Genomic DNA, 23,999 nt, shown 5'->3' on the forward strand with positions numbered 1-23,999 from the left:
GGGACCAGACACGCTACATACAGACCCGCATGGTTGGGGTCTCTAAGCCAACATTTGAGCTGCCTCAAATGCGGCTCCACCGCAGGTTCATTGAAAGGTCGAGTGGGCGATATATTGTCTTTGCTCCACTTCATAATTCTTTTTGTTTTACACAAACTCCCAAAGCAGGAGTGACTATCTGTTAAAAAATCATGGACCCTGATGCACAGGGGGTGTTGCTTCAGTGTGGGGGCCACCATTCTTTCTCCATACCTGGGACCATCATATGTCACATGGCACAGCCTCTGAGGCAAATCCAGTGATGCCACCCTGGCCTTAAATTGATGAGGTGCCTAACTGCAAACGTGCAAAAAACACAGTTGATGGACAGAATGCAGAACAATGTCTTACATTCACCCCAGTACAGAGATCTGGGCCTAAATCCATCGTTTTTTTGCTCTCCAAACCACCCTAGGTCAGACAATGGCTATATACCAATCAGCCTTGACCCTGTGCCCCATGGGAACAGTCCAGCCCGAACTACCAAGCCATGTCTTTCCTAGACCGGAATCGAGCATCCAAGGACCGGTGTCTGGCTCTCAGCCTCCTTCAGCCTGGATAGGCACAGGGTCAGACTGATTTGCATATAGCCATGTCTGAACTGGGGTGGCAGAGTGGGCTAAAGAACGGTGATGGATTAAACCCAGATCTTTTGACTGGGTGTGAGTGTTTGATTGATTCAGATGCTCCGTCCATCACCACCCCCTTTTGTACCGCTTTTAGCCGTGTTTGATTGATTCAGATGCTCCGTCCATCACCACCCCCTTTTGTACCGCTTTTAGCCGCCATAAGTGTGGCAGGGTATGCTCAGACGTGAGTCCCTTGCTCATTTTGCCACTGGATTCAAGCAAGCTGGGCTGAAGACGTCTGGAATGCCAGAAACCGGTCCACGGAAGCTTGTTTCTGGTCCAGGGAAGACATGGCTTGGCAGTTTGGGCTGGACTGTTCCCATGAGGCACAGGGTCAGACTGATTTGCATATAGCCATGTCTGAACTGGGGTGGCAGAGTGGGCTAAAGAACGGTGATGGATTTAACCCAGATCTGTTGACTGGGGGTGAGTGCTTGTATTCATTTAACTAAGGAATTTACCCATAAGGAAGGTTTTGGCCTCCTTTTTGAAGCGTGTCAGAGAAGGGATTCTTCTGATGGCGGGCAGAAGAGAGTTCCATATTCTTGGAGCGGCCCCGGAGGAAGCCAGATTGTACTTTTTTTTTCCAGAAGCGTGCAGGATGAAGCAGGAGGTCTCTGGCGGATCGGGAGTTTCTGATTCTTCCGGATATCACAAGTTTCTGTGCAAGATAAGCAGTGGAGTTGTTGACAATAAGTTGTTCCCATATATCAAGAGGTAAATAAACATAGGACACACATCAGACAAGGGGCCATATGTATGAAGCCTTTTGTGATTCGCAAAGGTCGAAATTCGCAGACCATGGCCAAAGAGTCACAGGAAGCTTGGGTAGGATCATGGCCAAGGAGTCAGAGGAAGCTTGGGTAGGATCATGGCCAAAGAGTCACAGGAAGCTTGGGTAGGACCATGGCCAAAGAGTCACAGGATGCTTGGGTAGGACCATGGCCAAAGAGTCACAGGAAGCTTGGGTAGGACCATGGCCAAAGAGTCACAGGAAGCTTGGGTAGGATCATGGCCAAGGAGTCGCAGGAAACTTTGGTAGGACCAAGGCCAAGGAGTCACAGGAAGCTTGGGTAGGATCATGGCCAAGGAGTCACAGGAAGCTTGGGTAGGACCATGGCCAAAGAGTCACATGAAGCTTGGGTAGGATCATGGCCAAGGAGTCACAGGAAGCTTGGGTAGGACCATGGCCAAAGAGTCACAGGAAGCTTGGGTAGGATCATGGCCAAGGAGTCTCAGGAAACTTTGGTAGGACCAAGGCCACTGAGTCACAGGAAGCTGGGAAAGGGGCTGCCATCAGTCTCTGAGGAACACACGCCACTGAGGGAAGGATTGAGCAGTATCAATATGGCCTGGCTATGATCTTTCAAGGTTGGAGTTTAGACCAGGTTTACTTAGCCATACACATTTGTTTGTTCTGGGTGGAAAGGGCTCTCCACCTACGTTGCTGTGAATGTATGGATGCCTAGCTGCTTCAATGGTTATCATTCAGAGGGAGTCCATGTATTGTTGGGCCTTTTTTCAGGTGTCACTTTATTTATCGTCAGACCAGTTGAAGCATCCAGGCCCTTTTTACTATGGCTGTGGGATCATTTTAGTAAGTCATTGCGCCCGTGTATAAATTGAAGTGGAAAAGCCACATTAGGACATGTTACAAACATGACCTCCACTAATAATGGCTTTAAATTTGAGAATTCTAACATTAAAATTTGAATCAAGACATGATAGAACACTGTAAAAGTGTCAGTTTTGGGTGAGAAGGAGGGAGGCTGAGACCATGACCTGCGGCATTAAAGGTGGTGTCCTCAGTTTGCTGCATAAGATCTGAAACATTGAATAAGAGGTGAGCTATCTCTTGATAAAGGGGGATCCTGTCAGTTCACAAATTAAAATCAGCAAGTGCTGAGTCTTTCACTGTCATAAGTTGACATTACATTCAGATAGAAGTCACTGTCATGCTTATGCGTATTATATAAAACATGGATATCGCTGCTGCATCTTGTTGTACATTGATGGTAAAAGACCGCAAGGACCTGAGGGAAACTGATCACTTATTATTTAAGTGAATGACTCATGACATTTATGTTGCATTGATACCAACAAGAAGGTCTCTTGGAGGCCTCTACAATCTTAACATTTTAGCCTTTGGTGTTCCATTTGTTGTTGTAGGTCCATGTTCAGGACTAGTGACAGTAAACTGGTGAACCCTGACCAACATTCAAGAACATGTCCAACCCATGTCTGTGCCTCTGCAAAGGTCTTCATCGTATCTCTGCATTGATCCGTTATTGGTCACTGATGCCACACATAATGGCCGCTGCCTTTCTGATTTTTTAATTTGTGTAGCTGAGGAGAACAAGCCCTCTATGAAATCTGCAAATAATAAATATTCTATTATATTGCCTTGAATCGCAGGGGCCGTTGCTCCATTGTGGGCAGAGAGTCTTCATGTGGCCTCAGGCTTGGGTTTCGACCGTCTCATTGTTATCGAAGGCAGGGTTGCAGTAGACTTCCTTGGTGCAGTTGACGTCCTTGCTGCTGGGGTCTGCCGCGTACTCCACTCTTTTCACCGGGGGCCACTCAGGGTCCGCGTCCAAGATAAGTTGCATCTTCTTGTAATTACTTCCCGGCTTCACCTTGAAAACTTTTTTCAGCCACATCCAGAGCTTCCGGTTGTCGAGGAGCAAATCCTGTGAATTGAGAGATGTTTGGGATAGGTTAGAGATTCTTTTCATAGAGGTTTTGTTGAAGAGAACTGAATGTTATTGCAAGAAGACATTGGACCCTTTGGCCCTGGTACCTCAATAGGCTGTGAAGTTGTGGCTGTCCTTAAATATATGTAAATGCTGCACACAACAGTATCTTTCACACACATGTGACGTTACCACTTAAACAGAAAGGGTTTGTTCCATATTTGATTTTCTAGTAACGCAATCTACCTGAAGTCTTCGCTCACTCAGTAATGCATGTATCTACCTATGTATCCACCCAATGCATCTAACCATGCATTCACCCTATGTTTTCATCCCATGTATTTACCACATGCATCCACCCTATGTATCTGCTCACCCCATGCACCTACCACATTCCCACCCCATACATCTACTCACCCCATTTACCCACCACATGTATCCACTCCATGCATCTACCAATGTACACACCCCATGTATCTACCCACCCCATGTATCTACCCACCCAATGTATCTACCAGGTATCCACCACATGTATCCACCCACCCCATGCATCTATCATATGACCCACTCCATGTATCTACCCTATGTATCTACCCAATGTATCTACAAAATGGATGCACCTCATTTATCTCCCCCCTGCATCTACCTCATGTGCAATATTATTTCCATATCTTTCTTCTCAGAAACCTTCATGAGTTTGATTGCATATTTCAAGGGACCTACAGGGCTCACACGAGACCTTTGAAAGTCTACAAGAAACACACTTTTTGGAAACCTCAAAACAAGATCTGTGAAGACTGACTCTGTTTTGGGAATCCTGACTGAATGAATTAGTCACAAGTGAGCAAACACTAGCCACATCGTCTTAATAAAAGTAGGATGCATGGAGCAGTGCAGAACAATGACAGCTGCTGCACTGTGGGCTGTTAATGTGGGCCAGGCTTCTGGGAGGACAGTGTGTGTACATAGTCAGCGGTGGCTCTTGGTGGAAGGCATAGGGGGCACTCCAGGAGGAGAGAGCATGGGACACCCTCTAGGGCATCAGTCACACTTTATACATTTTAGAAGGTAACATATCAGCCCCTGCAGATAGAAGAGCACAGTGGGCAATGAGTGGCCACTGCTGCTTCCATGTGAGCCACTGGGAAAGGCCATTTCATGGCTAGAAATTGTGTAAAACTGTAGTTACAGTGGTTACTGGTGAGTTCAGCTGATGCTGTAAAGGGGGAGGGTTCAACACTCCTAGATTATGGTGAAACATGGAATGCTCACCACTATTATAATGAAATGGTTCAGTATCTAAGAAGACAAAAACATACTGGAAAATAAGCGGCAAGGACCCAAAGACAATTCCAAGTCATCTCATAAAAGAAAACCATATCTCATCACAGGAGAATGCAGAGGAAGGGGAAAGAGCCCCTTTAATGAAACAGCAGCACCCTCTTTTACCCATGGAAAAAGGCTGTCTTTTACCAAGTGAAAGTCAATGTCAATTTCACCAAAGGCTTTAAGCAACGGCCCTTTTCAGTACCTCCCCTACTGATCCAGTATGCCACAGCATTCGAGGGAAACAATTTCAGGCTTTCTATGATTAAAAAACTATCCAGGCAATCCTGGTGCATTGCAAAGTGAAACACAAAATGGGTGGGGGTGCATTACAGGCCTTCTTTCCTCTGTGGTTTCTTATGGGTCGTGAGGCGCACTTTCCGAGTCAGAAATACATCCCAGCTCAGAATGTAACTTTTGTACACTATGACCTGCATTTTTATGATCACAAAGCTTTGTACATTGGTTCCAAAGTTCGTACCCAAATTTTTCATTGATAGTAGTCTAATACAACAAAAAACTTCTTACCTCAATGAAAGAGAGAACCAAAAGACAAATTATGACCAGAACGAGGATGTGAACCCGCCACAGGGTGGGAAGGCAGACAAGCTGTAGAGGGGAGGGAGAAGGACATATTAGAGTTCAGCGAAGGGTTTGCGAGTGTACAGAAGTAAAAGGCGCACAACAGGTAGTGGTTGAGTCGAAAGAGATGGTGGTTATGGTTGGTGCAACTTGGTCAGAGAAAACCCTAAACTCTGAAAACCAAAGGTGGAGAAACTCCTCCCTTTTAGTAAAATGTAAGCAAGGTCCAGTGCACACAAAGGGTGTGTGTGATATGATTGATCACAGATAAGGAACAAGGATGGAGTCGCACAAGCGTGTTCTTTTTGTGTCATTTTATTGGAATGTGGGTAGTTGGAACAAAAAACGGCTGTTTTTTTATTCCAACTACCCACATTCCAATAAAACGACACAAAAAGAACACGCTGGTGCAAGAAGGACATATTACATCAATTCACATGGCAAATTACAAGGACTGCATTAATAAGCAGCTATTTTAAAGGATTATGACTCCACAACAAAAAAAGGAAATATTGGACGAAATAACAGAATAAAAAATGTAATATATAGGACATCCATGGTCACAGTCTAGATACTGCCTGCTACAATGACCCTTCCCGGTCAATGAGGTTGAATCCTAGGAGATCACTAGAAAGAGAGAGTTATGAAGTAAAAAAGAGGAGAGTTACAACAGGAATATCACTTATGTTTATCATTAATAATTCATTTGTCGTTGTTTTGAAGATGTGAAACTTTAGAGATAGACCACTAACAAAAGTAGAATTTCAGTTTTATGGGTTCTACAGTCATTTCTAATAGGCCACAGTTTACATAGGTTTACAATTTGTAATAGATATTTGAGCAGAAAAACTCATGGGAGAGCCGCCAAAAATCAATGAATGCCTTTACTGATTTCCTATCTCTCATATCCTCCCGACTCTCTGAGCAGGAGGTACACCAGAATCCCTGCAGAGGAGCCACCACAGGGTATGTTATGGGAAATCATCCCGCTGAACATCCACTGGTGGAAACGGGGGCCGAAGACCCCTCTATTTCCAATCCCATGTCCTCCCGCTTTATTTCTGTCTGGAAGGCAATGGACAGAGACTAGTGCCAGATATGGAAAAGGCTAAAATGCCCCTCACGCACTTTGAGAAAACAATCAGAGCATCAGGCAAAATCCTACTCCTTGAGGGACATTAGTTTTTGTGTGTAAGAGAGCAAACTACCAGTGAATCAGTAACATTACATTATTATTAAAGGCGAAATCCCTGAAGAACTGAGAGTTTTCTCTTTAAAAAAACAAATGTCCATTGTGCACTGGGACTTTGCTCTTTTTAAAAACTGGGATTTTCAGCTCTTAAAAAACGAATTCCCTCATGCAGTTGGAGATTTCTCTTATGCAAAATGTATCAGAACCACAGAGGAGCCCATATCCACCTTGACTCAGAACACTGAAGCCGCATTCCATTCGATTGCCCTGTTACCCCAAACTCACTCATGAGGAAAACTACTGCCCCATACCCCGACACATGGTCAAACAAATGATAAGACCCCTTCCACTTCAGCCCTGAAGATATGAGTTGAGTTGGGATTTCCCAGACTCAATACATCTCAGAAAAGAGTGCCTAAGTGCCCGCTGCACCTGCACATTTCTATAGATTATAATTGCAAATCACGATGGCGTATTATGACATGATTTGTATGTTCGTGGGCTGAGTGGGCGAGCCATTGGATGTTGGTTGTAAAGGGGTCTGGCAGTGGCGGCTCTACCGCTAAGGAGGAGCGCCGCCTCACTGCTTTCAGCAGTGAAAATAAAGGAAGACTAAAATGATAACTGGTTATCGTTCCTGCTGCAGCAGCTTCGGGTTGCTCTATCTCACAGCAGGGGGAGGAGCGCCGCCTCACTGCTTTCAGCAGCGAAAATAAAGGAAGACTAAAGTGATAACTGGTGATCGTTCTGCTGCTGCAGCTTTGGGCTGCTCTATCTCACAGCAGGGGGGGGAGTGCCGCCACACTGCTTTCAGCAGTGAAAATAAAGGAAGACTAAAATGATAACTGGTTATCGTTCCTGCTGCAGCAGCTTCGGGTTGCTCTATCTCACAGCAGGGGGAGGAGCGCCGCCACACTGCTTTCAGCAGTGAAAATAAAGGAAGACTAAAATGATAACTGGTCATCGTTCTGCTGCAGCAGCTTCGGGTTGCTCTATCTCACAGCAGGGGGAGGAGCGCCGCCACACTGCTTTCAGCAGTGAAAATAAAGGAAGACTAAAGTGATAACTGGTGATCGTTCTGCTGCTGCAGCTTTGGGCTGCTCTATCTCACAGCAGGGGGGGGAGTGCCGCCACACTGCTTTCAGCAGTGAAAATAAAGGAAGACTAAAATGATAACTGGTCATCGTTCTGCTGCAGCTGCTTCGGGTTGCTCTATCTCACAGCAGGGGGAGGAGCGCCGCCTCACTGCTTTCAGCAGTGAAAATAAAGGAAGACTAAAATGATAACTGGTCATCGTTCCTGCTGCAGCAGCTTCGGGTTGCTCTACTCTCACAGCAGGGGGGGGAGTGCCGCCACACTGCTTTCAGCAGTGAAAATAAAGGAAGACTAAAATGATAACTGGTGATCGTTCTGCTGCTGCAGCTTCGGGCTGCTCTACTCTCACAGCAGGGGGAGGAGCGCCGCCACACTGCTTTCAGCAGTGAAAATAAAGGAAGACTAAAATGATAACTGGTCATCGTTCTGCTGCAGCTGCTTCGGGTTGCTCTACTCTCACAGCAGGGGGAGGAGCGCCGCCACACTGCTTTCAGCAGTGAAAATAAAGGAAGACTAAAATGATAACTGGTCATCGTTCTGCTGCAGCTGCTTCGGGTTGCTCTACTCTCACAGCAGGGGGAGGAGCGCCGCCACACTGCTTTCAGCAGTGAAAATAAAGGAAGACTAAAGTGATAACTGGTGATCGTTCTGCTGCTGCAGCTTTGGGCTGCTCTATCTCACAGCAGGGGGAGGAGCGCCGCCACACTGCTTTCAGCAGTGAAAATAAAGGAAGACTAAAATGATAACTGGTCATCGTTCTGCTGCAGCTGCTTCGGGTTGCTCTACTCTCACAGCAGGGGGAGGAGCGCCGCCACACTGCTTTCAGCAGTGAAAATAAAGGAAGACTAAAATGATAACTGGTCATCGTTCTGCTGCAGCTGCTTCGGGTTGCTCTACTCTCACAGCAGGGGGAGGAGCGCCGCCACACTGCTTTCAGCAGTGAAAATAAAGGAAGACTAAAGTGATAACTGGTGATCGTTCTGCTGCTGCAGCTTTGGGCTGCTCTATCTCACAGCAGGGGGGGGAGTGCCGCCACACTGCTTTCAGCAGTGAAAATAAAGGAAGACTAAAATGATAACTGGTTATCGTTCCTGCTGCAGCAGCTTCGGGTTGCTCTATCTCACAGCAGGGGGAGGAGCGCCGCCTCACTGCTTTCAGCAGTGAAAATAAAGGAAGACTAAAATGATAACTGGTTATCGTTCCTGCTGCAGCAGCTTCGGGTTGCTCTATCTCACAGCAGGGGGAGGAGCGCCGCCACACTGCTTTCAGCAGTGAAAATAAAGGAAGACTAAAGTGATAACTGGTTATCGTTCCTGCTGCAGCAGCTTCGGGTTGCTCTATCTCACAGCAGGGGGAGGAGCGCCGCCACACTGCTTTCAGCAGCGAAAATAAAGGAAGACTAAAGTGATAACTGGTCATCGTTCTGCTGCTGCAGCTTTGGGCTGCTCTACTCTCACAGCAGGGGGGGGAGTGCCGCCACACTGCTTTCAGCAGTGAAAATAAAGGAAGACTAAAATGATAACTGGTCATCGTTCTGCTGCAGCTGCTTCGGGTTGCTCTACTCTCACAGCAGGGGGGGGAGTGCCGCCACACTGCTTTCAGCAGTGAAAATAAAGGAAGACTAAAATGATAACTGGTGATCGTTCTGCTGCTGCAGCTTCGGGTTGCTCTATCTCACAGCAGGGGGAGGAGCGCCGCCACACTGCTTTCAGCAGCGAAAATAAAGGAAGACTAAAGTGATAACTGGTCATCGTTCTGCTGCTGCAGCTTTGGGCTGCTCTACTCTCACAGCAGGGGGAGGAGCGCCGCCACACTGCTTTCAGCAGTGAAAATAAAGGAAGACTAAAATGATAACTGGTTATCGTTCCTGCTGCAGCAGCTTCGGGTTGCTCTATCTCACAGCAGGGGGAGGAGCGCCGCCACACTGCTTTCAGCAGCGAAAATAAAGGAAGACTAAAGTGATAACTGGTCATCGTTCCTGCTGCAGCAGCTTTGGGCTGCTCTACTCTCACAGCAGGGGGAGGAGCGCCGCCACACTGCTTTCAGCAGTGAAAATAAAGGAAGACTAAAGTGATAACTGGTGATCGTTCTGCTGCTGCAGCTTCGGGTTGCTCTATCTCACAGCAGGGGGAGGAGCGCCGCCACACTGCTTTCAGCAGTGAAAATAAAGGAAGACTAAAATGATAACTGGTCATCGTTCTGCTGCAGCTGCTTCGGGTTGCTCTACTCTCACAGCAGGGGGGGGAGTGCCGCCACACTGCTTTCAGCAGTGAAAATAAAGGAAGACTAAAATGATAACTGGTGATCGTTCTGCTGCTGCAGCTTCGGGCTGCTCTACTCTCACAGCAGGGGGAGGAGCGCCGCCACACTGCTTTCAGCAGTGAAAATAAAGGAAGACTAAAATGATAACTGGTCATCGTTCTGCTGCAGCTGCTTCGGGTTGCTCTACTCTCACAGCAGGGGGAGGAGCGCCGCCACACTGCTTTCAGCAGTGAAAATAAAGGAAGACTAAAATGATAACTGGTCATCGTTCTGCTGCAGCTGCTTCGGGTTGCTCTACTCTCACAGCAGGGGGAGGAGCGCCGCCACACTGCTTTCAGCAGTGAAAATAAAGGAAGACTAAAGTGATAACTGGTGATCGTTCTGCTGCTGCAGCTTTGGGCTGCTCTATCTCACAGCAGGGGGGGGAGCGCCGCCACACTGCTTTCAGCAGTGAAAATAAAGGAAGACTAAAATGATAACTGGTCATCGTTCTGCTGCAGCTGCTTCGGGTTGCTCTATCTCACAGCAGGGGGAGGAGCGCCGCCACACTGCTTTCAGCAGTGAAAATAAAGGAAGACTAAAGTGATAACTGGTGATCGTTCTGCTGCTGCAGCTTTGGGCTGCTCTATCTCACAGCAGGGGGAGGAGTGCCGCCACACTGCTTTCAGCAGTGAAAATAAAGGGAAACTAAAATGATAACTGGTGATCGTTCCTGCTGCAGCAGCTTCGGGTTGCTCTATCTCACAGCAGGGGGAGGAGCGCCGCCTCACTGCTTTCAGCAGTGAAAATAAAGGAAGACTAAAATGATAACTGGTGATCGTTCCTGCTGCAGCAGCTTTGGGCTGCTCTACTCTCACAGCAGGGGGGGGAGTGCTGGGCACACTAAGTACACATGAGTGTTTGTCCGGCTGTCTCAGGCTGGCCAAACACTCATGGGCACTTTGCATGTTCTCCACCCAGGCTGCATGAAAGCCTGGTTGGAGAATGTGCCCAGGCTCCCATTCCCTGGCAGAGCACTGTACCACAGCACTCAGACCAATCACAACGCTGTATTGCAGCATGGTGGTTGGCTTAGGAGAGCCTGGGTGCTTCCTGTTCCAGACAGAGTGGTGGGACGACGAGGAGGAACAATGAGAGACGTGGCAATGAGGTAAGTATTTTTTCTTTAGCCCCTATCCACCTAATGACCCCCCCCCCCACGTCCTCTGCTGCCCTCTGTCTGTCCTTGGAAGAGATGCTTTACAGTGACTTGGGATTTAAACAAAGGGTTCTTCAGCAGAGGCAGAAACATGCCCTGATCTTTCATAGCAAAGCATTATTATTACATTGTGAGAATCTGGGAGTGTAGCATTGCCAGGGGCCAGACGTACCTCCAGTGCGCTGTAGAAACCAGGAAAGTCAGCAAATATAAAGAAGATGGTCATGGAGGCCTGGAGGACCAGCACAACAACGAACAAGTCTGAAAAGACAAAAATATTGCAGAAGTGAGATGTTCATTCACCATGAAAATATGTCAACAGCCAATGCATCTATGGTCAAAAGAATCACTGTCTTTGGAGACTATTTGAATTCTTCTACATTTTGTAGTGTGTATTTTCTTTTCATTTTTAATTTGGTGCGATGAGTCTGAGGGGAGAACAAGGCACTTCACATGTTCCTCTGTGAACGTGAGATGGACCACACATCATTTCTAATGGTTCTACACTCTCCTTCACATCAGGGGCCCGATGTATTTAAACTCCAATTTACCACTTCCTAAATACCGAATCATACCGATTCGGTATTTAAGAAGTGGTAAATTGGAGGGGGGGGAGATGTGGGTATTTCAGAATCGGTAAATACCGAATCTATAAGATTCGGTATTTACCGATTCTGTAAATACCGAATCAGTATCCCCCATTGATTCCTTTGGGCCTTGAAGCCCATAGGAATCAATGTGCATTACCGAATCAGTATTTACCGATTCGGTAATTACCGATTTGTGCAAGGGTGCAGGGGGTGTCACTTTGACACCCTCTAGCACCCCCAATACTGGCTTGTGTGCCATGTGGCACACAGACATGCCCTAAGGGCATGTCTGTCTGTCACATGGCATAGGTGTGCATGCACACATGTGCATGCACACCTGGATTCGGTATTTTAACACCCAATTGGATTGGGTGTTAAAATACCGAATCTGAAGGGCCTGTGGGACTGAAAGTAGTCCCACCTACATCCCGATTTTTTTAAATCGGTAAACTTACCGATTCTGTATTTTTCCGATTCGGTAATTTTACCGAATCAGTAAAATACCGAATCGGAGAAAAAAAGGTCCCCTACATCTCAAAAGGCCAAATACCGGTCGGAAACGGCCGAATTCGGCCGTTTCCGACCGGTATTGGCCACCTACATCGGGCCCCAGGTGTGGCTGTGGTGGTGTTTAAGGTGCAGAGGTTGATGCTGTGGGACTGCACTCTCCTTCACACCAGATGTGGTTGTGATGGCTTTTAAGGTGCAGATGTTGCTGGTGTGGTTCTACACTCTCCTTCACATCAGGTGTGGTTGTGGGGGTGTTTAAGGTGCAGAGGTTGGTGGTGTGGTTCTACACTCTCCCTTACCTCAGGTGTGGCTGTGGTGATGTTTAAGGTGTAGAGGGTGGTGTTATGGTTCTACACTATCCTTCACATCTGTGTGTCTGTGGTGGTGTTTAAGGTGCAGAGGCTGATGCTGTGGAACTGCACTCTCCCTCACATCAGGTGTGGTTGTTGTGGTGTTTAAGGTGCAGGGGTTGCTGGTGTGGTTCTACACTCTCCTTCACATCAGGTGTGGCTGTTGTGGTGTTTAAGGTGCAGAGGTCGATGCTGTGGGACTGCACTCTCCTTCACATCAGGTGTTCTTTTTTGGTGGTGTTTAAGGTGCAGAGGTCGCTGGTGTAGTTCTACACTCTCCTTCACATCCGGTGTGACTGTGGTAGTGTTTAAGGTGCAGAGGTTGGTGGTGTGGTTCTACACTCTCCCTTACTTCAGGTGTGGCTGTGGTGGTGTTTAAGGTGCAGACGGTAGTGGGGTGGTTCTACACTCTCCCTTACCTCACGTGTGACTGTGGTGGTGTCTAAGGTGCAGACTGTGGTGGTGTGGTTCTACACTCTCCCTTAACTCAGGTGTGGCTGCAGTGGTGTTTACAGTGCAGAGATTGATGCTGTGGGACTGCACTCTCCCTCACATCAGGGGCCTTATTTATAAAGTCCTTGCGCCGCCGGTGCGTCACTTTTAACATGGGAAAAAGTGACGCACTGGTGGCGCAAGGCGTTCATAAATAGGGCCCCAGGTGTGGTTGTGGTGGTGTTTAAGGTGCAGAGGTAGGTGGTGTGGGTCTACACGCTCCTTCTCATAAGGTGTGGATGTGGTGGTGTTTAAGGTGTAGAGGGTGGTGTTATGGTTCTACAATCCACCTTACATCAGGTGTGGTTGTGGTGGTGTTTAAGGTGCAGGAGTTGTTGGGGTTGGGCTATAATACCTAAAGAAAGACAGGTCAAATGGTGGTAGGGTGGCATAACTTGAGCGCCTTAGACGATGCTTGCGGTGTGCAGCGTGGAGGGAGAATCTATCCTTGGGATCTGAAATGACATAACTGTATCTGACATAACCACCGCAACTTTGCTTTCGTTTAGGAAAGACCTGGACACACCTCTTTAATCACAAGGAACAAAGTCCTGACCACCCAGAGACCCCAGTTAGTTCACTTAACAATCTTTGACTGCTTCTTGCCTTTGATGCTGCCACTTAGCGTGGTTTGTGCTGCACAAATATCACATACATTCACTCTCATACATATACACATTATTATTATTTTGTAGCATTCTATGGCACGGAGTTGCTCATTTTAGATATCAGAGCGATGAACAGAGAAGCGACTGAGGCATTATTAGGTTATTTGGCTATTTGGTTTCTGTGAACTGCTGCTTACTCGTGCCTGGAGAGGGATCTCTACCTCCGCTTACCGATTGTGTTCTGAGCTGCTGTGCCTGAGCTGACGCTGTCTTTGTTTGTTGCTCCGTGGCGCGCCTCCCCTTGACTCGCTGGTGTGAGCGTGAGCTGCAATCCGCACGCTCTGCCTGTCGCTCCCAGCTGGAGTCAGAAGGGTTGAGGCTGGGCGAAAAACTACAGCGCGCCTAGCCTGGGGGACTGCGAGGACCAGAATTCCAAGCTGGGATCAGCTGGTTCCTCTACCCCCAGGCGACACGCCCACGGACACGCCCACTGACGAGGCAGGACAAAGCTTCGTGACACCCGCTTCGCGGGCGCCACTCACCGCTATTTGGTTTCTGTGAACTGCTGCTTACTCGTGCCTGGAGAGGGATCTCTACCTCCGCTTACCGATTGTGTTCTGAGCTGCTGTGCCTGAGCTGACGCTGTCTTTGTTTATTGCTCCGTGGCGCGCCTCCCCTTGACTCGCTGGCGTGAGCGTGAGCTGCAATCCGCACGCTCTGCCTGTCGCTCCCAGCTGGAGTCAGAAGGGTTGAGGCTGGGCGAAAAACTACAGCGCGCCTAGCCTGGGGGACTGCGAGGACCAGAATTCCAAGCTGGGATCAGCTGGTTCCTCTTCCCCCAGGCGACACGCCCACGAACACGCCCACTGACGAGGCAGGACAAAGCTTCGTGACACCCGCTTCGCGGGCGCCACTCACCGCTATTTGGTTTCTGTGAACTGCTGCTTACTCGTGCCTGGAGAGGGATCTCTACCTCCGCTTACCGATTGTGTTCTGAGCTGCTGTGCCTGAGCTGACGCTGTCTTTGTTTGTTGCTCCGTGGCGCGCCTCCCCTTGACTCGCTGGTGTGAGCGTGAGCTGCAATCCGCACGCTCTGCCTGTCGCTCCCAGCTGGAGTCAGAAGGGTTGAGGCTGGGCGAAAAACTACAGCGCGCCTAGCCTGGGGGACTGCGAGGACCAGAATTCCAAGCTGGGATCAGCTGGTTCCTCTACCCCCAGGCGACACGCCCACAGACACACCCACTGACGAGGCAGGACAAAGCTTCGTGACACCCGCTTCGCGGGCGCCACTCACCGCTATTTGGTTTCTGTGAACTGCTGCTAACTCGTGCCTGGAGAGGGATCTCTACCTCCGCTTACCGATTGTGTTCTGAGCTGCTGTGCCTGAGCTGACGCTGTCTTTGTTTGTTGCTCCGTGGCGCGCCTCCCCTTGACTCGCTGGTGTGAGCGTGAGCTGCAATCCGCACGCTCTGCCTGTCGCTCCCAGCTGGAGTCAGAAGGGTTGAGGCTGGGCGAAAAACTACAGCGGGCCTAGCCTGGGGGACTGCGAGGACCAGAATTCCAAGCTGGGATCAGCTGGTTCCTCTTCCCCCAGGCGACACGCCCACGGACACGCCCACTGACGAGGCAGGACAAAGCTTCGTGACACCCGCTTCGCGGGCGCCACTCACCGCTATTTGGTTTCTGTGAACTGCTGCTTACTCGTGCCTGGAGAGGGATCTCTACCTCCGCTTACCGATTGTGTTCTGAGCTGCTGTGCCTGAGCTGACGCTGTCTTTGTTTGTTGCTCCGTGGCGCGCCTCCCCTTGACTCGCTGGTGTGAGCGTGAGCTGCAATCCGCACGCTCTGCCTGTCGCTCCCAGCTGGAGTCAGAAGGGTTGAGGCTGGGCGAAAAACTACAGCGCGCCTAGCCTGGGGGACTGCGAGGACCAGAATTCCAAGCTGGGATCAGCTGGTTCCTCTTCCCCCAGGCGACACGCCCACGGACACGCCCACTGACGAGGCAGGACAAAGCTTCGTGACACCCGCTTCGCGGGCGCCACTCACCGCTATTTGGTTTCTGTGAACTGCTGCTTACTCGTGCCTGGAGAGGGATCTCTACCTCCGCTTACCGATTGTGTTCTGAGCTGCTGTGCCTGAGCTGACGCTGTCTTTGTTTGTTGCTCCGTGGCGCGCCTCCCCTTGACTCGCTGGTGTGAGCGTGAGCTGCAATCCGCACGCTCTGCCTGTCGCTCCCAGCTGGAGTCAGAAGGGTTGAGGCTGGGCGAAAAACTACAGCGCGCCTAGCCTGAGGGACATCGAGGACCAGAATTCCAAGCTGGGATCAGGTGGTTCCTCTACCCCCAGGCGACACGCCCACGGACACGCCCACTGACGAAACGTTTAAAAATCAATTAATCTTCCGCGACGCGGGACGCGCGCGGGACCAAGCGTGGAACGAAGCCCGGACAAAGGGCGGGCCGTCTGAGGCCGTCTGAGGCCGTCCGGGGACGACCGAGGACGGGACGGGCCACCCCACTAACGTCCAGCACACGAGGAACTTACTCAACCAAATATTGAAACCGACTTGAAAACACCCCCCACTCTTTAAATTTCAAATTCAAATTTAGCTTTATTCGATTTGTTTGGTAAAATCATAAAAGCATACAAGTACATTTTATACAAGAAGTTTAAAAAGTTATCCCCAACGAAACATTTATGAGACTCTATAAAACATTTTTCCAAAAAAGTCATAAAAGTCAATGATGAAATTACGGCAGTTGACCTCATGTAAAAACGTATGAAAGTTAAAACATGTAAGGGTTACATCATGGAATTTCTATATTTCATCACTGACATTAAAAAACGAGAAACGACAAAGATAGCGTACACCTCATCTAACAAAAGTAATTTATCGTAAGCGTCTTTGCATGTTCTTATGCCCCAGTGTTTTAGGAGAGGTAATAGGTACAATTTCCTTGGGGCAGAATACAGATTGCAAAAGAACATAATATGAATGTTACTTTGTGATGAGTGATCATCGCATGGGCAAATTAGGTTCGGGGCAGTCCAGTCATTTTGTTTTGGGAGAGTGACCATACGGAAAAAGGTGCCTAGGCGCAGCCTGGTGAGAAGCATACGAGGATAAGGTGCAGTTTCGGTCCTGAGGTACAATTGCAAACCTTCAGTGGGAGTAATTCTTTGGTAGCTCAAGGTGGTATTTTTGAGTTTCTCTGCATCCCATCTAACGCCTTCCAGGTGGGTAATTAAAAGTTTTTTGAGAGACGACCTAGACAGGTTTTCTAGGGACTCTGGGTCATCATAGTATTCAGGACAACCAATCTTGGCGAACATCAACCGGACATGTCGCAGCCATTTTATTTTGGATGCTGCATCCAAGTTCATGCAATCCGTGATGAGTTCTCTGTTAAGTTGGCATTCCCTGGTAGTCCAAATTTTGTGCCAGAGCAAACACGGTGACAGCTTTATAGAGTCGCTAAGGTATTTGAGGCCAATCTCAATGTGAGTGATAAAAGTTGAAGTAGATTTGCTCACCCCCAATAAGTAACGAATAAAAAGATTCTCACAAATTTGGAGTGAGGACACGTCTTCAAAGCCCCATAGGCCTGCTCCATAAGTGACTGTCGCTACACACTTTGCTTGGTAAATCTGTATCATCTCAGCAGTCGGTTTGCCCCCTATTTTCGCTGCAAAAGTTCTCAGGGCACCAATAGCACGGGTAAAGGCAAGCCTCCTAGCCGATACTGCATGTTTCCAGGCTCCTTTTCTCTCAAAGACAACACCCAGATAACAAAAAGTGTCTGTGGTCTCAATTTTTTGCTCGTCAAGGTATATCGAACATTGTGGCCTTTTGCTCTTTTGGGTGCACGGCATGAAGAAAGTTTTTAAGGTGTTCACTTTCAAATTTCTTTTCCCCATGTAGGACGAGAATTCTCTGACCGCTCTCTGCAACCCTACCCTAGTCCTAGACATAATGGCCGCATCATCGGCGTATAATAGGATGGGTACAGGCCTACCATTGACAGCTGGATAGTCATTCTGGAAATTTGTTAGATGGTCTACAACAGAATTAATATAAAAAGTAAATAGAAGGGGCGCGAGTATACAACCTTGCCTAACCCCTCTATTTATGGGAAATTTCTGTGTGCATTGGCCCTGAGTCCCGAACCTCACCCTGGCACCAGCATCTCTATAAAGTTCTTTGATAAATACCACTATGGTGGGATCCACCCCAATGAGCTCCAATGTTGACCAGAGCTGCAGATGATCCACACAATCAAATGCTGAGCTAAGGTCAACAAATGTAACAAAAAGATCCCCTTTTTTGGCCTCAATATATTTGGACATTAATAAGGACAGATTTAAACATTGCTCCTGGGTGCCCAGTCCCTTTCGAAATCCATATTGGAGTTCCGAAATAACCTTATTTTCTGTCTCCCAGTGCTGAATCCTCTTTAGGACGATCCTTCCTGCTATTTTCATGAGGCCGTCTAGTAAAGATATGGGACGGTAGCAAGCCGGATCGTCCCTGTTTCCCTTTTTGAAGATGGGGACCACAATGGCATCTGACCAGGTCTTAATTAAGCCACATTTGTTTCCCATATTCAAAACGTTCGTTAATAACGGAGCCCAAAATTCCAAGTTTGTTTTATAGGCGTCCACTGGTGTGTGATCCGGACCAGGAGCTTTCCCTGAAGGACTTTCCTTGATTGCATTTTCGACTTCTAGGGTGGTAAAGACCAAGTCAATTGGATACGGCGAAACTGGGGGATCGCTTGGCTGATGATCTCGCATGAAATTGTTCGAGGATGAAAGTGCCTTTTGTTGATTCATGTTGTTCCCCTGTCTGTTGGAGTAGAGTTTCCCGTAGTGTTCAACCCATATCTCTGCTGTAATTGCTACATCTATGCAATTATCAGTATGTTTTGCGTTGTATACTGATCTTATCACTTTCCAGAAAAGGTTGGTGTCCTTATTCCTGGCAGCTTCTCCCAGTGCTTCCCAGGCCTCCTTTTTCATGGTTGCTTTCCGGAGGTTAATTTCTCTCTTGTACTCTCGTCTAGCCTCAGAGATTTGGGCCCTGTTTTTCGGGGTGGCGTTTAAAACTTTCTTCAAGTTCTTTAAGGCAGCTGTGCACCTAGAATCAAACCACCCGGATGCACGTTTCCCCTTCTTTTTGTTGCTCTTAGTTAAAACGCCTTTTATGTACTCCTGTATGTTGGCGAAAGCTGCCATAATCGCCTTAGGTTCCACATCTTCTTCTAAGCAGACAGATATGTCTGCAAAGCAGGATGATATTAAATTGTGGAAGAAGATTGTGGGGTTCAATTTCTCCCACTTAAGCACATAGCCGTTTATCTTTGTTAAGGTGACCTCCAATGGATACAGTGGGCCGCTAGATTCCTTTGGTTTCTCCACTGGGAGCCTAACCCCAAAGGTAATAGGGTAATGGTCACTCATTGGATCATCCCCTATCTCCCAAGAGGTTATAAAGTCGGGCGGAGTGGGGGATATCAGTGCAAAGTCAATTGTGGTTTCACAACCTCTTCCATTGTATGTTGGGGCAAAGGGAACTGGGGGAGAGCATGCCTGATTAACGAAGGTGAGGTCAAAAGTGAACATAATACTGTTAAGGAGAGACCCCAGCTTGGTGTGTGAGAAGTGAAAAGGGCCGTCCTCCTCACGATCTGCAAGGCCGCACAAACCTAACTCAGAAAGTGGGCAGACTGCACAATTAAAGTCTCCCACCCAAATAACTGTATGGTCTCCCGCGTTTTGATCCCTCACTTTATGGATACGGTTTAACATTTTATTTAAAGTGGGTTCCATTTCATTTAGTGGCATATTGTTATAGAAGTTCACCAGTATGACCTTTTGTGTGGTGCCCCATTTAAACGAAAGGATTTGAAAATATTGGTCAGAGTGGAAATTATACACTTTTATATCCCCCACATTCGAGACGTATATACACAGACCCCCTTTATTGCGGCCCTGGGTGGCGGGAGCAGCGGGTGTATGGAATGTTCGATACCCCATGATGTGCCTTTCTTCTACCAGCCAAGTTTCTTGCAGGCAAAGTATGCCATGCTTCTGGACGGTCTCCAACCAGGGTGTATGCTTGATCTTATTGCCCAGTCCTGCTACATTCCAGGATAATAATGAGTGTTTCGGTTCGCTATCTACCTGATGTGTATGGCCCTCACTCTCTATTACCTCTACCTGATCTTGGAGATGTGCCCTGTCTAGGTGTTGTATGGCTCGCACAGGGAGCGGGTGCTGGGCAGAGGAGGGTGGAACCACCATCAAATGGGTCGAGTTTTTAACAATGGGTGGCGATGTATTGCTATTACTGGCAATCATTGCGTGGTTTTGATCACTTGATCGGGGTGTTTGATCGACTGTTCCCAGTCAATCCACCTGATCTAAGCATCCAAACCTATTCATGGTGGGTGCACCTTCCCACCCATTATTGATGGGTTGCCATCCCTGCCCCTGGCCCTTCCATCTGTGGTTATGGATTGTGGTCCAAGCCCCAGGATGCTCTGCTAGCTGTTTTGGAGGGTAGAAAAAGGTTAGGGGTTTGGTGACAATGGTTTGTTCGGTCACATATGGGTCCCATGTGGTGATGAGATGGGCTGTATGAGGGTCTGCGAATGACACCACGATACAGTCTCCTGGTATCGATTTGTAGGTACGGCCCACCCAAGGGACTCTCCTGACCATTAGTACCCTACTCCTGTTGGTGTGAGGAATCTGCCTATTGGTATTTAACCAGTGGATCACTTTATTTTTTAAGGACCACTGGGTTTCAACAATATCAGGGGCAAGCGGAGGTACCCCTGCCAAGATAACCACGTAGGGCCCAGCCTCAGGGGGGAGATCAATGTAGCCTCCGCGAAAGTTCTGGTGATTCGGGTATAAATTTAGTGTGCGCTCTAAGAGAGGAGTGATGGGATTATTCGCCTTCTGGTCGGCTCTAGAAGGGGGTTTGGGCTGGAGATGTTTTTTAGGGGGTTTTTCCACTGTTTTTGGGGGGTTTGCAGCGACATTTACAAGTGTCCTAGGTTTGGGGATCGGAGTAGGTTTGGATAACGAGGGGGGTAAAGGTGCAGGCAGAATCAAGGGGGCGGGAGGAACCTCCTTAGGCGCTGTAGCTGCTTTGGTGCCAATGTTAGAGGCTGGAGCAGCTTGGATACCAGCCTTTCTAGCCAGAGGTGGACTCTCATTAATATGGGGATGTGTTACTTCCAGCTGTTTTAGGCTAAGCGTGGCCAGGGATACTAACGTTTTATCCATTTCAAGTAGATGATTCTCAATACGTGACAGTCTGAGTTCAAAAGGTGTCAATAGTTGTTTTAAAGTGACCCAGACTGTCTGGAGAAAGTCTTCATCATCACCCGCTTTATCCTTGTCCCTCCCTGTCTCGTTTAGCCCTCCCAGTGTTGGGTTATCTACAAGGGTAATAGGATTCTCTACCGCGGGGGCAGTAGTGAGGTTGCTATCACCCCCTATTTGGTGGATAGCTGGGGGTGGTGTTTGTTTAGGATCCCCTGCGTTGGGTAGAGGTCTTCTATGGTTGAAAAACTGCTGCCTTGCAACTTTGGCTTTCTTACGAGCATAGGCAGATTTTACATTGTTTTTCTTCTTCAAGGTTTGGCGACCTGGGTTTGTACTTTTTTCTACAGAGAAGGAGGGGACAGTTATAACCGGCAAGATGGTGGAATTTCCCTGCTCGGCAGGTTGGTCACCCTCATTAGGTTGGACGGTCATGGGGGAGAAAATAAATGAGGAGTCTAATGCTGGTGGGGAGGAAGGAGGGGGGGAGTGATGAACGTCAGCGAGGATCAACAAAGGAGGCGGGCGTTCCACCTGTTGGGGAGATGCAGCAGACGCAATATTTCCCAAGGAAGATTTTTTAGAGTTAGCAAATGTTTGGGAAAGCCTGCGTGCAGCATCTAATTCGATTGAAACCCTCTTCTGCATTTTTGTGATTTCAGCATCTATTGCCAAATTTGTTTTTACAAGGAAATCGTCCAAGGTGCCTTTAGGCTTGGTTAAACCCAGCGCGGTCTTACTGCGACTCCCCCGGGTACACATGGTGTGTGACAGTTACGGTTTCTGTGTGGTACTCACTAGACTCAAAGTCCAGGCACGATAACGATGGGAAGAACCAAGGGGGGTGGGCCAGGCCAGTCCTCTTAGTCCTCGAACGGCCTCAAACGGTCCCGCCCTTGTCCCGGGCTTCTCCCGGCGCTACCGCGCTGCGGTAATAGCAGTGTCGCTTTATCTGACTGTAGGGGAGGGGGAGGAGCAGATAGGGAGAGCGGCCCAGGTGTTCACAATTGGGTCTGGCAGGCGCTCCTGGGAACCGTAGTCCCTGCGCAGCGCCTGCACTCGCTCGCAGCCCCGCCTGTCACTCGCCTGCTGTTGCTCCCGGTGAAAGTTCTTCCAACGCCGGTAAGGTCACCCCACACGCAGCGGGACCCGCGGAGCGGGTTCCGCAAGAAGTAGGAAGGGATGAGGGCTTCAAGTGCTGTGGTTAAAGGCTCCGTCCCAGATGCTTCAGTGCAAACCAAAGATAGTGTCCCCCCACTCTTTACTGATCAACTGTGTCTGTGAGATACAGTTATTACAATTACACAAAATCAGCTGCGACTACTACAATCTATAAAGTAGATTTTCAACCCCAATTATGAGGGCTCTAAAAAAACTACGCTCACGGACAATCTACATGAGGCGTATGGGGACAGACGCAGCTGTAAGAAAATCTGTAGACAAATCACTGAAACCTGGTCAAATATCAAGTACTCCAGCTATAAGTCAATATTTCTCTACCCTCACCAAGAAAAAGTATTTATCTCCATATTCAATTGATGATCAAAATAAGCTGGATCCCTCAACAAATAAGGTTGAACATGATTCGTTACTTTTTTCAGATCAAAAACCCTATAAACAAGGTCAGATAACAATCGAAAGTAATTTGGCAAATATCTCTCTCTTGGAAGAATGTCAAAAATCATTCCCAGATACGTCTCAAATAACATCTATAACACCTATAAAAACCCAGGACAACGACTTATTCTTCGAAGTATCTGTAAATCATAACACGAAGACCGAAGAAGAAAAAACTGAAATATCACCAAGTCAAAAACATCCGCTAACCAGCTCACCAGAAAAATCGCCTAACTTTATACTAATCTGGCCAACCTATCTGACCCTAATTTTATTAATCCTAATTCTGGAAATACTGTCTCTCCCCTGTCAAAAGCACTCTTTTCATTGCAAGAAATCTTGGAATCAGTACTAACTCATCTTGGTCAAATTCTAGCTAACTCGGACGATACTTTAGACGTACAAATAGGAATACTTAAATTCCTGGTTGAAGAAAAAAAGAAAAAAGATCAAACTAAAGTTTCACCAAAACAACCCGGAGCAGTCGAATCACAACAAATAGATGATTTTCATAAAAATGGAAGTGCGACCCCAAAACAACAGGAAGCAAGCACGCAAACGAACGACGTACTAATAATTAAGACTAAAACTAAGGGACTAAGAAACAAGGAAAAACCTCATCACATATTCACTTAAAAAACTGTTCAAAGAAGAATCAGAAACCATCACCGAAAGCAAAACTAAACATTATCCTATCTTTTCGAATAAAGTATCCGATTATAATCGAGATCAGATTAGCGGGGAAAATAAAGCAGAGTCATCGGGAGTTACTGCCGAACAGGATCTCAGCCAAGGAGGACAGTCTGAAAAAAGTAATGCTAGGGAAAAAGCAAAGGGGAAGAAGAAGAGAAAACCTTTGAGGAGAATACAGAGAAAAAAAGGGAATAAGCTTAAATTCCAAAAATTCATTCCATTAAATTTGGTGATCTCTCCAGAAACTCAACAAATACCGTCAGCAAAACCCTTAAACCCAAAAGCAGACAATTTTTGTCCACCGATAGAAAACAGATCAACAACGCAAAATATCATGGACATAAAAGAACTACTTGATAATAAACCTCAATCATGGGAAGTAATTCTATCTAAACACATAACTATTGAAGAACTATTTCCCTCAGATAAGGAGCCGTTTAACCGTAGTAGAATAATCAATCTCTTACAAGAAATACCATCCCTGAACTCTCTGACAAGCAAAGAAATTGACCTAGTACTCTTTCCAATAAAATAAAATAATAAACTAGTACAGGTATCTTTTTATTCCCCAGTTTTGCCTGGAATAATAATCAGAGAGAAGGAAATTCTACACAAAAATGGCTATGATGTAATCTCGGTGGAAGATCTTAAAACCAACAATCAAAACAAAGGTATATTAGGACAAATTAACAGAAGAAAATAAGAAAACAACAATTCTAATTGGGGAGATTCAGCATCAAATATTATGAGGAAAGAGTCACTTAAAATACAAGTAATACAAGGTGAGA

General features: G+C 47.5%; 1 protein-coding gene across 1 annotated transcript in view; it reads right to left on the reverse strand.

Moving 5' to 3' along the window:
• Positions 1-2,699: 2,699 nt before the first annotated feature.
• Positions 2,700-23,999, reverse strand: part of LOC147684265 (putative cation-transporting ATPase 13A4) — a 164,376-nt gene continuing 143,076 nt past the window's right edge. Inside the window, exons 26-28 of the mRNA XM_086942618.1 lie at positions 11,189-11,277; positions 5,216-5,296; positions 2,700-3,358 (exon numbers count right to left, since the gene is read on the reverse strand). Of these exons, the coding sequence (XP_086798744.1) occupies positions 3,125-3,358; positions 5,216-5,296; positions 11,189-11,277 (404 nt within the window). The 3' untranslated portion in view covers positions 2,700-3,124. The remainder of the gene's footprint in view (positions 3,359-5,215; positions 5,297-11,188; positions 11,278-23,999) is intronic.

Source organism: Lissotriton vulgaris, chromosome 11 (genome assembly GCF_964263255.1).
Source record: "Lissotriton vulgaris chromosome 11, aLisVul1.2, whole genome shotgun sequence".
Taxonomy (NCBI): domain Eukaryota; kingdom Metazoa; phylum Chordata; class Amphibia; order Caudata; family Salamandridae; genus Lissotriton; species Lissotriton vulgaris.